The sequence below is a fragment of the Brachypodium distachyon genome, chromosome 2, assembly GCF_000005505.3.
Source record: "Brachypodium distachyon strain Bd21 chromosome 2, Brachypodium_distachyon_v3.0, whole genome shotgun sequence".
Lineage (NCBI taxonomy): Eukaryota > Viridiplantae > Streptophyta > Magnoliopsida > Poales > Poaceae > Brachypodium > Brachypodium distachyon.
The window spans coordinates 19,171,020-19,185,294 of record NC_016132.3 but is presented as its reverse complement, the minus strand read 5'-3'; the positions used below and the strand labels follow the sequence as shown (position 1 = coordinate 19,185,294).

At 42.9% G+C, this 14,275-nt stretch overlaps 1 protein-coding gene across 1 annotated transcript; it reads left to right on the top strand.

Moving 5' to 3' along the window:
- The first annotated feature begins 2,641 nt into the window (after nt 1–2,641).
- Nucleotides 2,642–12,296, top strand: LOC100831227 (type I inositol polyphosphate 5-phosphatase 5). The gene is given in 19 exon segments (XM_024458774.1): nt 2,642–3,289; nt 3,750–3,830; nt 3,959–4,034; nt 4,345–4,404; nt 4,509–4,578; nt 4,663–4,767; nt 4,963–5,575; nt 5,984–6,177; nt 6,253–6,361; nt 6,543–6,691; nt 7,009–7,210; nt 7,349–7,428; nt 8,752–8,967; nt 9,061–9,118; nt 9,237–9,341; nt 10,006–10,063; nt 10,966–11,141; nt 11,317–11,386; nt 11,495–12,296. Coding segments are annotated over 18 exon segments (2,667 nt in total). The 5' UTR covers nt 2,642–3,289; nt 3,750–3,800; the 3' UTR covers nt 11,791–12,296.
- The last annotated feature ends 1,979 nt before the right edge of the window (nt 12,297–14,275 follow it).

Below are 14,275 nucleotides of genomic sequence, written 5' to 3'. Positions count from 1 at the left end.
AGATCAATCTCGACCGTCCAATCCGATTAAGTGACCTGGCGAACCGGTACGTAGGCCAATGGGCTACTTGGCCCTCGGCCCAATGACAAGCATAAAAAAAAGAAAAAAAAAAGATGAGAAGGCCTCCCAAGCCCGGTCGGGCGCGGCCCGCACGCCCGGGAGGCCCGTAGACCGAACGCGGCCCAAGACCCCCCTGCGCGCGGTTAAGCAAACAGGGGGAGGCTTTTTTTGCGAAAAAGCCCTTCAGAAGCGTGGAAATTCTCAAACCGCCCCCTGGTGGTCGAGGAGTTTCGCGTCGGAGCCCTCGAAAGGTCGAAAATTCACAGAAGAACCCTTGCAGCCTAATTATCTTGCAAAAGGAGCCCCACGGCCTTAAAAATTTGCAGGGAAGACCCTGGAAGTGTCTGTTTCTTTGAAAATATACCCCGTGACCAACAAAACCCCGCAAAGGAACCCACCTAGGCTTGATTTCTCGCCGAGAAACTAGCCTAGCCGGTGGTTCATCGCACCGAAGACCCCAAGGCCGTACTTTTCCGCAGGAAAAATCCCTGGGAGCCCTCGGGACGCGTCAAAATTCACAAAGCCGCAAGGTTTGTGCCACAAAGGCCCACCTAGGTCTATCTTCCTCCTCGAGGAAGGTTACCTAGCCGGTGGCTCGCCCCGTGGAGAGCCACACTCAATGCGCCAAATGAAGAACTTCGGCACGCCAGCATCATGGGAGTTGACCCGAAGCCATTCCCAACACCTCCGGCTCAAGGGGCTACTGTTGTAATATAATAAAATCCTTACATGGGCCGGGCCGCGATCCTACGTGGCGACGACCAAGTCAACGAATCCCGGAGACCGGTCAAATTGCTGACAAGGCATAGCTATGCCAACTAGGCGCCGGTCAAAGGAGTCAAAGGGTCAAGCCCTCCAAGCCATGGTCAAAGGAGCTAGAGTAAGGGCCAAGAAAGCTCTAGGAGCAAATTTACCACCTTACCCTCACTTTCTCTCTCTCTCAAAGGTAGCCATGGTCTTTTGTCATGGACCCTAGGCTATAAATAGCCCCCCATGGGGGCATGTATCATACACACTCCATTGGAATAAGATCAAAGGGGAGAGGGCTAGAGCAACTCAAGGAGCCCGCTCTCGAGTGCTTGGGTCGAGCCTAGTCTCGACTCGACCTCGGGGATGCAACTTGGGAAGCCTGTCTCGAGGTTCCGGGCCGTCTAGTACGACCTCGACTCGAAGTAGAGGGATCGGGTTAGAGTCTCGAGGGTATCCCAACCTCGTTACTTGGGAAGACAAGTTCGGCCCAAGTCCGAGGCGGCCCCTAGAGATCTCTCGCTATAGGCGACTTGGGAAGACGAGTTCGGCCCAAGCGCTTGGCTAACAACCCCCTCGAAGCCTCTCCTAATATAGGACTAAGTCGTACCCGCAGAGTCGACCGAACCTATTAAAAAAATATCGACGTGTCAACTTGTTCCAAGTGTACGGCGACCTTCGCTATAAGGCCAGCGTACACCCCCTACACCTTGCTCTCACATTCGTGCGATCGTGCATTGGCACTCCGTACTCCTGTTGTTTTCTAGAACAACAACAACAATTATTATTATTATTATTATTCCAAAGCAAAGGCGTAAAGGTACGCCCTTTGTCCACAAATAAGTGTACATTTGCGTTTAAAATTTGTTCACAAAAGAGTGTATTTATCTCTTACCAAAGCACTTTATATTAAGAAAAAATGTTTCTCTCTCGCTACACTGAAATCAAACCAAATAACATTTCTTCATGCACTTAACTCATTAGAGGTGGGAGAATTAAAGAGAAGAGGAATGGTGGTTATCACCTCCCACTATATTTTCTAACTCAATGTTTAATTTTCTTGAAAAAACCCAACATACACTTTTTCATGGAGGGAGGGAGGGAGGGAGTAAACTAGAAGTTGATTTGACACATCAATAAGAGTTTAATTATCTTTTTTTTCCCTTGATGACAGCGAGGAAGAGCCATAACGACTCAAAATGCATTGGAAGTGTAGATGATGAACATTTTTCTAAGAGTCCAAAAGAGACATTTATCTTGAAACCAAGGGGCATCTATGGTTTACAGGGGAGGCTTAAGCATCCACTCCATTAAACATGCTGAAAGAGAAGGGTTATTTGTCCACCGCCTTATAATCAGCATCTAATTCATATATTCTTGCAAGAGACGTGGATGCTCCAAATGGTCTTGCTTCTTCCAGACATGTACCGTCGTCACCAGCTTGCATGCGCGCTCGGTCATCATCTTGGTCGTCGCTATCAGAAATTTGATTCGCCAAAGCCGAGGTCGACGTGCTTTCCAGGCAAATCGATGTACTCCATATTGTAGGTAAAACGGTCAACTTTCGACCATTGACTTTTGACGTGGCATTGCTTCAATTCTGCCCCAAGTGCTCCCTTTTTTTTTGCCAGTAATTAAGTGCATGCGCCCTTGGTTTAGAGAAAGCGATTAAGGTTTGATCAGACAAACCATGAGCAAGAAAACAAAAACCCATGGAGAAAGCTGAGAGACAGCCGCCGTATAAAGAAACGCTGGATCTTCGCACTTTGCCAGGCCAAACTATAATTAACGAACCAGCTAACTAACGACACCGTCTCCACCTTCTACCCACCATCGCCATCGCCAACAAATCCAATCCGACGAGGGAGCCCGCCCCGCACGTGCAACGCTCAAACTTCTCCCATCATTCTTGATTCTTCTCCTCATTCCTTCCCTCCCTCCCCCGTCCCGTCCGCGCTCAGGTCCATCACCTCGAGGCAGCAGCAGCAGGCAGCGCCCACCAGCCGTGCTCATGCCGCGTCGTGCAGCAGGACCCCGGCCGTAAACAATTCTTCCCCGGATCGGGCGGACGCGAGGCAAACGCCACGGGGAAAAAATCAATTCTTGCCCCAGGCAGCTGCTGTACAGTTGTCCCCGCCGGATTAGTTTAATCCTCCCGGGAGGAGGGGGCCGGCCTTAGGTAATGGCCGCGGCGCCCTCGTCCGCTGTTGCTTCCTCCTCCTCCTACTGCAGACCCCGCCCCGGGTTTCAGGGGTCGTCTCCGCGCCGCCGCTCTTCCTCTTGGCTATTTTGGACTTCCCCGCCGTGCTTAGCGGGAGGAGTTGTTGGCTTCTTCCCTCTGCCTGCCTGGCTCGGGTTTTAGTTTAGAACACTGCTGCTAGTTTCTTCGGGCTGGGTGAGGGAACGCCGGAAGCAGCGCTTGCGTCGTGTGTTCTTGGGAAGCGCTCAGGTGGTTGGATTTCGTGGCCAAACTGCTGATTCGGTGAGTTCCTTCCTGCCTGCTTCCCTTGGCCTTTCTGTTCTGGCGTTTGGTATGTACAGTTTCATTTCATGTTTATCTCTGTTTCTGTCGCAACTTGTAATGTGTGGTGGATTCTGAAGATTCTGTAGTGTCAGCGAGGTTGGGTCTGAAAGATGGCGTGCGTCGTGGGTGTACTGTTAGGGTCCTTTTGATGAGAAAGGTTTCAGCCTTTTTGTTTCTTCTTTTCTATTTTTGGTTTGGTCATATGCAGGTGAAGGGAATTTGAATTGAAAGAAAAATTTGGGTGGGTCTGCAAAAAATTTCTAGGATATAAATGTCCCCCCTTTATTTTAATTTTCTGTGTGAGCATGCTTCTTCTCCATATTTACATGTGCTCGTGTCTGAATTGTTGCGTTCATGTTAAAAATTTCCTTATGATCAACTGCTAGTACTCTTAAATTCTACTAAATCATGTCGTCAGACTTGAAGCTGGAAAAAAGAGTCTGCTGCTTTCTTCATAATTTTGAAGGGAATGACCTTCCCAGATGATGAGAAGATGAAGGTGTGTGTCTCTTGTTCCATAACCCCCCCCCCCCCCCCCCCCTCCCCCTGAACATATGTCTTGAATGCATTTGCAAGCTGAATGGAGCGTTGACTTAAAGTATTTGGCTTTGTAAAATTGTACTGTAGGGTTGCCGACCAAAGATTTTTCGGGCAAAAGATAAGAAGGCCACAAAGAAAATAGACCGTCCAAGCTCCTCCAATGGTAGTGTATCTTCCTTTGAAACTGAATAATTGAGAACTAGTAATAAATAGATTAGCATATTCGATCAAAATTTGGCTCATCTGGGTTGAACTGAACCCCTGTCGACTTCATAGATTGAGTGTTATGTAGAGGCATGCAGTTCAAATGTGTTTATTTGAATATGCTAGAATTCATATGTTCAGCAATTCCATATTTCATCACTTCATTTCAGAAATTGGACATGCTGTATTAAATCTAGTACAGTATAATTTTTATTAGGATTTTGTGATGACATACTAGAAACTCTTCTGTGTTCTCTTCTCATCTCCAGTTAAGTCAGGACCAAGTTCCTCCAGGGCACAATCTTCTTCCTCCTTCAAAACACTTTCAGGTGGTTTTCTATCTGGCAACTTTGCTGCACTGGATCATTTTTTTATGCTGCTGGTTTGATTTGATTGGCTCATTATTGTGTTCCTTTGGATTAAATGGAAGCAGAAGTTAGGAGCATACGTCTCAGCCATTTCCTTGCCCGTTCTCCAAGTGCTACAAAAACTGAACCTTTCAGGTCAAACAGCTAAACTTGCAGTTATACGCATCCTATAGGTGGAAAAGAAGTGTCTTGATTTTTTTTAGTGCATTCATTATACAGGGTTTTTGTTTCGACATGGAACGTTGGAGGAAACACACCTACAGCTGAGTTGAATCTGGATGACTTCATTCCTGCTGATGACCACTCAGATATTTTTGTTTTAGGGTAGGTATCCATCTATTTCTCACACGTCTGGAATGTACACCTGTCAGTATTACTAGTTGTCATGCCAAAATTTCCATAAAAGAATGTATAGTGTGTTACTTACATATTTTTGGTATGTTTTACTCCCTGGAGTTTATTTGACTTGTTTCCATGAACAGACAAAGCGGTTACATCTCTTTTTTAACCTTCACACAGTTTTCAGGAAATTGTCCCTCTCAATGCTGGTAATGTGCTTGTAATGGAAGACAACGAACCAGCTGCAAGATGGCTTGCTCTTATAAACCGCACACTAAACCGACCAGTTGATGGGGATGCTGATATCTTCCAGCACAAGCCATCTCTATCCCTTGATTCAACCTCATCTCGATCTTCGTCAAACCTTGATGCTTCGTTCTCCAACCGTTCTAGTTCTGCAATCTTCCAAATGTCCTCCTTAAAATCTATCAGGAAGCCTTACATGCCAACTCAGAGAAAACTGCTGAAACTCTGCAACTGCTCAGTTGAAATGACCAGGAAATCCTACAAAGATGCTTGCTTTGGATGCCCACAAGCATATATTAATGAGACAGACTCTTCAGAAGAAGATGAAGTGGATGATAGACCGAACAATGCTTACGGTTATGTGGTTGATGGAGTGACTTCGACTGTTTCCGCCTCCAGGGATCAGCTGAAATATAACCTTGTATCTTGCAAACGAATGGTTGGTATTTTTGTGACAGTATGGGCAAAAAAAGAATTAGTGCCGCACATCGGCCATGTGAGGACATCATGTGTAGGCCGTGGAGTAATGGGTTATCTTGGAAACAAGGTTAGAACCAAATCAAATTATACAAGTAATTGCCTGTCAAATATGCAAATTGTAGCATGCCCTAATTTTTGGAAGGAACTAAAGATGCAAAATAAAATGCTACTCCCTCTGGCCAGAATTACTTGTCACTGATTTAGTATAACTTTGTATTAAATCTGTGACAAGTAATACGGGTCGGAGGGAGTATGATAATTGTAAAGACATTAATGAATAAAATTATTTTCTTATATCAAGTTCTTTATCACCATTCAGCATTTGTCTACAACTACAGCAAACATTTTACTTGAAACATTCGAAGTCTCCAACCCTAGCTTGCCAAAATAAAGCCAGGAAAGGAAAAAAAACTGAAGTGCCATATGCAGTAGATCCCTTATCCTTTTTAAGTTGTGCACTTACTTTTGGCTTCAGGGATGTATATCAGTGAGCATGACATTGCACCAGACAAGCTTTTGTTTCATCTGTAGCCATTTGGCTTCAGGTGAGAAAGAAGGCGATGAGTTGAGGCGCAATTTAGATGTTTTAGAGATCCTGAGGGTCACCCAGTTTCCAAGGATTTGCAGAAGAGCTGGGCAAAGAATCCCTGAGAAAATTATTGATCATGAGTAAGAAACTCACGCGTCGATTCTTTTTAAGCTTTATTTGTTTTGCTATTATCTGATTTTGGCGATTCATTTCAGACGGGTTATATGGTTGGGGGATCTGAACTACCGTATTTCCTTGAGCTATGAAGATACCAAGGAACTTCTGACTGAAAATAACTGGGATGCCCTTTTTCAAAAGGATCAAGTAAGCACCTAAAAACATGACACTGTTTCTTGCAAATTAGTTTAGTGCAACTCAGTTATCCCCTACAACGGGAACTGAACAACTAAATATGGAATGTGAAAATACTAATTATTATCTGTTGTTTCATGTTATAGTTATATCATGGTAAAATTTGGTTGACCATTTACAACATTTTCCTCAGCTTAACATTGAGCGTAACTCTGGAAGGGTGTTCAAGGGTTGGAGTGAGGAGAAGATATATTTTGCTCCCACATATAAGTACACCTTCAACTCGGATTCATATGCTGGAGAAACTGAAACCTCGAAGAAAAAGAGGAGAACCCCAGCCTGGTATTTATCATTTTCAAATTATTTAGTTTTATGTTGCAAATAATTCCGGCTTTAGCAGGTCTCAACCTTGAAGAGTAACATTTAACTCTGACCGTAAGGTAGACACATGACTGTGTGTGACTCAAAAATCTTGCATTCCCTCTTATGTACACTAAAAGAACCATAGAAATGGCCAGGTTTACAATTCGGTTGATTGATTGTTAATTTTTTGTTTTGACAAGGAATTTACTGCATAATCTAATATACATACACCTAACTGTACTAGAAACTATTAGCAACTATTGATTCATCTATGCTACATTGTTGAACCTGCTCAGGTGTGATAGAATACTATGGCATGGAGACGGTATCGCACAGTTATCCTACTTCCGTGGGGAGTCTAAATTTTCTGATCATCGTCCTGTATGTGGGTCATTTAATGTGGAGGTGGATCTACTAGATGGCAAATCAAAGAAGCGTGCATCTAATACTAACATCAGAATTGGTGCTGAGGAGCTCTTACCAACAAGTAAAAATAAGGTCAATAAAGGTATGCACATTCTTTCTTGTCAGTTGATCTGCTCAACAATAAAATACATCTTTAAAGTTTAGCATAAAGCACTAGAAACACCAATACATGCATAAACAAGACTAATTAGTCTGAGCACAACACTGCAGGTGCTGGGATCAAAATCACATAATAAATCGGTTTATAATGTGCAACACATGGAGTAAGGTGCTGAAGAAACTTTTCACGGGCACTGCTAGGTATTTGTTTCCCAGCAAATTATTTTGCGATGAAGAGAAAGGTGATTACTGTGTTGTACAGTAAATGTGATCACATATAGTTTCCAAAAGGAAAGTGATTAGATGATATACTTCAATTTTTTTTTGCCTCTGAGGATTATTAGGATATATGCTTCAACAATTTCCGAGGAAGACTCTTTTTGTTTCTTTGGGTAGAACAAGTAAGCCTCTTCATAGTTTTGCAAGTTGTATGTTTCAAACAACTGTAGTTGTACCTGTTGTAAGTTTGAGCCTGTCTGTAACAAAACTGTATTGAGACAAGGCATCCTTTCCAAATATACAGGATATTCTCTCCTATTTGTCTTGATTTCCCATCGTTGGACTGTCTTGTGTGAACGGACACAAAATTAGCGCGATGTCCAATTATCATGCGTATTGTTCTTATCTTTTCTCCTACCTTTTGTTTGCGGTCTTAATTATTTATAAGCACATATACTACCTTTTTGCTGCTACTTTTTAGCTGACACTGAAGAAAATAGAGCAAATGAATTGGAGTTCTTAATTCTTTACCTAAGGTGCCTAGTTACTATCAGTTCTTCAAATCTGCATATTAGGTTCTACTCCCTCTGATTCTAAATTCTTAACTCAAGTTTGTTCAAATATGGATGTATCTATTCTTAAAAAACGTCTAGATATATGCAATATTTTGACAATAATTTAGGATCGGAGAGAGTAAAAGTATTTAAGTTGTTCATGGCAAGTTCTATGCTGCCCGGGTCATCTTTGACCAACGCGCTTGGCTGGTTGATTGCTGCCACGTAGGCTGTGTTTTGCACAACCCCCTCCTCTCGAAACGTCTATCTTCTAGAACATTAGGACTCCATGAGTTGTATTCCTAAGACTAGAACTCCCATTGATGCGATTTCTTGATTGCTCTAGGTTCAGCCGTTCAAACCGGTTCAACGCAAAGGCCTTGATTTTTGCCATCTAGGTTCGACTGAAATCAAAGTCTAGACGCTGTGGTTACACGGTATTGTACTCTTAAAAAATGTCGGGTTAACCGGAAATTGCCAGGCGGCACGTTTTTTCCGGTGCGTGCCTCTCGTGATGAACTGGTCGTGCGCGCACGTTCTTCCGCTGCTTGCTAGCCGTTGGATCGAGGATCATGGACCGGGCGGCGCAGATCTCCTCCCAGTCCCGCTGCTTCCGCCCTGCCCCCCCCTCTCTCTCCGTCCCACTGAAAGTCTGAAACGTGGCGAGCCACCTCGCCGCCGCCGCCGTGCTCTTCGCTCCGCACCGCCCGCGGCCTCCTCATCCCCTTCCCGGCCTGCGTGAGCGAGCGGTGGAGTCTGGTCTTCACTGTCACTCGCGATGGCGCGGCCTCGGGCGGGGCCTCACCCATCCAGCCTCGTGGCGTTGCTCCTTTCCGCCCTCCTACTCCTCCTCGCCCGCGACGGCGCGGCCAGGGGTGGCGGCGGCAGGGGCAGCTCGGTGTACCCGGCGTCCGTGGTGTACCCGCACCACTCCCGCCAGATCTCCTGGAAACCCAGGTACGCAGTTTTCCATGCCCAATTCGCTCCTTGGCGGCCTTCTCGATCTCGAATTTGATGCGGCGATCCATGGCGTCTGATTACTCTCCGCAGGGTGTTCCTCTACCAGCACTTCCTCAGCGACGACGAGGCCAACCATCTCCTGTCCCTCGTCAGTGCTTCTGCTGCTCCCTGTTCCACTATTCCATACAATGGTTTTTTTCCTTCTTGGCAGGAGGAAATTCCGTGGAAGGAATTGATTTGATTCTGGGATTCTTCTTCTTTTTTAGGCGAGGGCGGAGCTCAAGAGGTCGGCGGTTGCTGATAACACGTCGGGCAAGAGCACGCTCAGCGAGGTCCGCACCAGCTACGGCACCTTCATCAGTAAGGGCAAGGTTAGGCCTTCGTACCTTGGTATTTCTTCATATGCCAACGGGGATACTACTGCCTTTGCAATTGTACGTGCAAACTTATGTTATCTGGATGTCTTAAAGCGAGAAAGGTTGGCATAATTTCTAGATTGATACGCCAAAGTTTCTGTCCAATACAAAATGACATACATTTGTTCGAGAGAAAAAAAATCGCCGCAGTTGTTTCGGTATTTCCCAAGAACACTGCGTCGTCTCTAAATGGGAGCACATCTCGAACTACAGCTTGCTTGAATGCAGAATTTCCAAATGTTCTTCTTTTGCTTGAATTCAATAATGCTTGGCTCAATTCAACTCATATGCAGAGACAAGAATAATTGTAAATTGATCTTTACCTGACTATCGATGGATGCTAATAATCTCTTTTGCATGTTCCATCTGAATGATGGTATTGAAATCTGAGTTCAACATCTTATGTAGAATTTTCGTCCTCTGTACTAATTAGGTGAAATATGCTAGCAGGGGCAGCAATCTTCTATATACGTGCTCTAATGTTCTTAAGGCATCAATATCCTATATATTCAGCGAGGCAGCTACTAACCATAACTTGGTCCAGGAGTATTATGCAGTTGAGGAATTTCTCTAGCTTACATGGTTTTTATCTAATGAATAATCATGTCCAAATTTGTAGGATCCAATTGTTGCTGGTATAGAAGATAAAATTGCTGCATGGACATTTCTTCCAAAAGGTTGTGACACAATAATACTGCACACTAATATTCATGCATTTCAGGGTTCTAATTCTTGTAGTTGTAGAAGAAGAAAATGCTTCATTTGCTTCTTCCAGAAAACTTCTGAAGTTCTGAGCTGTATTTGAATTTGGTAGGGAAACATCTTTGTTTAGCAGGTCAGAATCTAGTTCAAATTACCCTTAACCTAACCATGTAAAGCTCTTCAAATAACATGAATATATATTTTAAGGAACTTCGAACCGAGTGGCCAGTGCATCCGTAGCTCAAGATGTAGCAGATCAGCTCACGAATAACACTACTGTAGCTATCCTACATCCATATGTTCTACTGGTTGGTTAAATTTTGTGCTCATCCTACCTAGGACATGTCAGTATGTCGCACATTATCTTCATTATTTAATCCCATTTTTTTCAAATTGTATTTGATGTTTTGCACAAGTTTATATGGTAAAACACTGAACTGTAGATATTAACCGTTTGTTAAAAATCCACGATCTATGCATGTGTATGACTACGAAATAGGCATCCTTCCCCTTTCACTTTCATGTGCTCACATATACATTTTATTTCCGAACCTCTAGAACAGCTATGCACTGTTATTTGGATGTATCATGTATCTTACATCAATTAAAGAAGAAACCTAATGACCTTGACATGATCTAATTTGGAGCTTATCTTTTCCTTGTATTTTTTTTGTTGAGCATTAGCTTTAGTGTGAAGTTTTAACATTATGTCGTGAAATTCCTCAAGGTTGATAAAGGGGAAATGTTTAGGCTTGTTTGCTTGTCACCCTTCTGTTTATATTCTTCCAATTCTATGTGTAGGGTAGGAAGTTGAACTTAAGGATCGGGCAATCTTTACTGTTTTGAGTTTTGCTTATAAGTGTTGTCCAATAATCAGAGAACGGAGAAGATATGCAAGTTCTAAGGTATAAGCGTGGGGAGAAAGATGAACCGCAATTTGATTTCTTCACCGACACTGTAAATACTGTACGTGGTGGACATCGCGTAGCTACTGTACTTTTGTACTTAACAGATGTCGCAGAAGGAGGGGAAACAGTTTTCCCCTTAGCTAAGGTATGTTTCCTTCTTCATGGTGGTAGTTTTCAGTTATCAATAAGATGGTAGAAAGTGCTTCGGATTACTGATTTTAATCTGAGTGAAAGTAGCCGTTACCATTATTTTCTCCTGTACTGTTTGCTAGATCATTTTTGAATCTGTCATCAAATATCCACATGCATTTGTCAAACAGGACTTTACAGACACAGGTTTGCATGATAAGGATACAACCTTGTCAGAATGTGCACAGAAAGGCATTGCAGGTATATTTTCATACTTGTATCCTTTTTGACAATCGCAATTCCCAAGTTATTTGTAAGAGAACTGAAACATTTCTCAACTAATATGCACCTGTACTGCCGTGTCTTCAGTGAAACCGCGAAAAGGGGACGCCCTTCTGTTCTTCAACCTTCGCCCAGACGCTGCAACGGACCCCTTGAGCCTCCATGGAGGGTGCACAGTCATCAAGGGAGAGAAATGGACTGCCACAAAATGGATCCGTGTAGCCTCATTCGACAAGGTCTATCATATGCCAGGCAATTGCAGCGACAACAACGACAGCTGCGTGAGATGGGCAGCGCTCGGAGAGTGCATAAAGAACCCACCGTACATGATTGGAACCGCGGCATTGCCCGGTCATTGTAGGAGGAGCTGCAACGTGTGCTAGCGATTTAGCATTGCATGGGGAAACAGAATCGACGGTAACTGGCTTGTTGTTCAATCAGGTCCATACATGAGCAACGATAGCTGTTTAACCTGAGTTTGTTCATGAGGTTTGGCACTACAAATTGCACCAGTATTTTGTTGTTCCCTGACGGACTACTTGGTTCCTGGTTACCATGTTTATTGATCAATGGTAACCTGGCTGGAATCAGAGGGCGAACAACCTTTGTTAATTAGTGCTCATAATTTATGGTAGGCAGGCAGAGATCAGTAAGCTTCCAGTGCCGAAGTTGTCCTTTTCGGCTGTAGACTGTAGTAGAGAGTTTAGAGACTGCAATCTTTTTCACTTTTGCGGTGTATAGCTAGCTCAAATGTGTTCCTGGATTCAATATTAAACCTCTCCAAAGACTCTGGTTTTGAAGTTTATGTATGCCCTCTCGTGGACAGTTGTCCGTGATGCCGATTGCTGATGAAGAGGAGAGAATAATAAAGTCCTTGCGGTTTGTGGCAGCAGCTAGGACCATCAATTCACATGGAGGGAATTGAATGGCTGGATCACGGATGTGTGTGTGTTCATGGCGCCGTATTTCATTCATTGCAAATGCAAAGCAGCCGAGCAGTGACTTGCATCCGTTCGTCTTGTCCGCATCCACAACCGCTGATGGAATTCAATTGCTTTCTTCCAAATGACAATAATAATTCAACGCTTATCGTCCCAACAGTAGCATTTTGCTTGTCCCAACTCCCAACAGTAGATAGTTCGATACCAGGTCACTTGCCAGTACTGACCGATCTGGTCTTCAATATTAAAATTCACGAGTCGTAAAATAGTAGTATGACTCTTGGTTAAAAATATAAAGTGGAGTAATAAATTTTATTGACTGGTCAAGCTTTTAAATTTAGGCTAGACTATTGCGCGCACGACGTCCATTAGCATTATGGCGCGTACGAGACTGTAGCGTCCATCGCTGTTGGAAGCTATCATGCATGCATGCATATAGGCAAAAGTTCATGCAATTAGAATGTTTTAACTTTCAAACCGTATATTTGATTTACGATCCGTCTTCACCGTTAGTTTTGTCTCCACGAGATCTTCAAAAATAGATCCCAAGTTGATATGTTTCGACGATTTTTTTTCCATCTCAAAAGTTACCATTTAGTAATATATCAAGTTGCCACCTTTGTACGTAACAAATTATCATGAAGTTTCTTCATACGAATAGGATGGTGATTTACGCATTAAAGTTTTCATCTCATAATTTAGGAAGTTACCATCCAATAATGTATCAGATTGCCACCAGTGTGAGTAACATATTACCACGAGGTAACTTCGTCCAAATAGGATGGTGCTTTAAGCATTAAAGTTACCATCTCATAATATATGAAGTTATCATCCAATAATATATCAAGTTGCCACCATTGTTAACAACAAACAAGACGTGGCAATTTCATAAAAAATAAGATGATGATTATGCATTAAAGTTACCATCACATATATATTAAGTTACCATCTAATAATATATGAAGTTTCCATCATGTTAATAGTAAGTTACCACACGGTAACTCATTTCAAGGTAGGATGGTAACTCGTGCATTATCGCTTGGTAACAAAAAGACCCTAATTTTTTTCACCGAAACATATTCAAGTGAGAACTAGGTTTGAACTTTTCGTCGATACGAAGCCAACGGTGAAAACGGATGGTGAATTGGAGCTGCAAAAAATTTTGAATCACCCAAATTAACTAGTGTAATATACCGGACAATACTATGCAGTAAACATGTATGCTAAAAGTACTTATCCGCATGTGCATGCGGAAGCAAATTTTGCTTGACGGAACGTCGGGCGGCCGGACAAACGCGCGAACGTCAGCTCACTATAATTTCCGTTTAAAATTTTGATCATAGTTATAAAAAGAAAATAACATCATTACATCGTCAGTCTCTCGGATGTGCTCACAATGACATGATGTACGAGTGTGCCTATATCTGTAGTTCTATAACATCTACTCCCTTCCCAATACATAATAAGTGTTTCAGATTAATGTATAAATAATTATACTATATTTTCCTATAATATATATGTATAAATAATTATACTATATTTTCCTATAATATATACGGAGTAGTAATTTTGATTCCGCACTTGTTAATGTTTTTAACTCCCTCGGTACAACAAACAAAAGATTGTCTCAAGTTTGTCAAAATTTAAATGTATCTAAACATGACTTAGCGTATAGATGCATTAGATCAAAGTTGAGACATCATTTGTTGGACAAAGGGAGTCCATATTTTTCTTGTAATATAGAGTAATTTTGATTGGGCACTTGTTTATGTTTTTTATTGTATGGTTCAACTTTAGAAAATGACCGGACGAGAGCAAGCTCAATTCACGCGGTGTTTCGTGAAGATGAGGATGCTCTAAGCTGGTGTTTCTTTCCACCCACGACACGGGGACGGGGTCACGTGAAAGATACTACGAGGGAGGCATC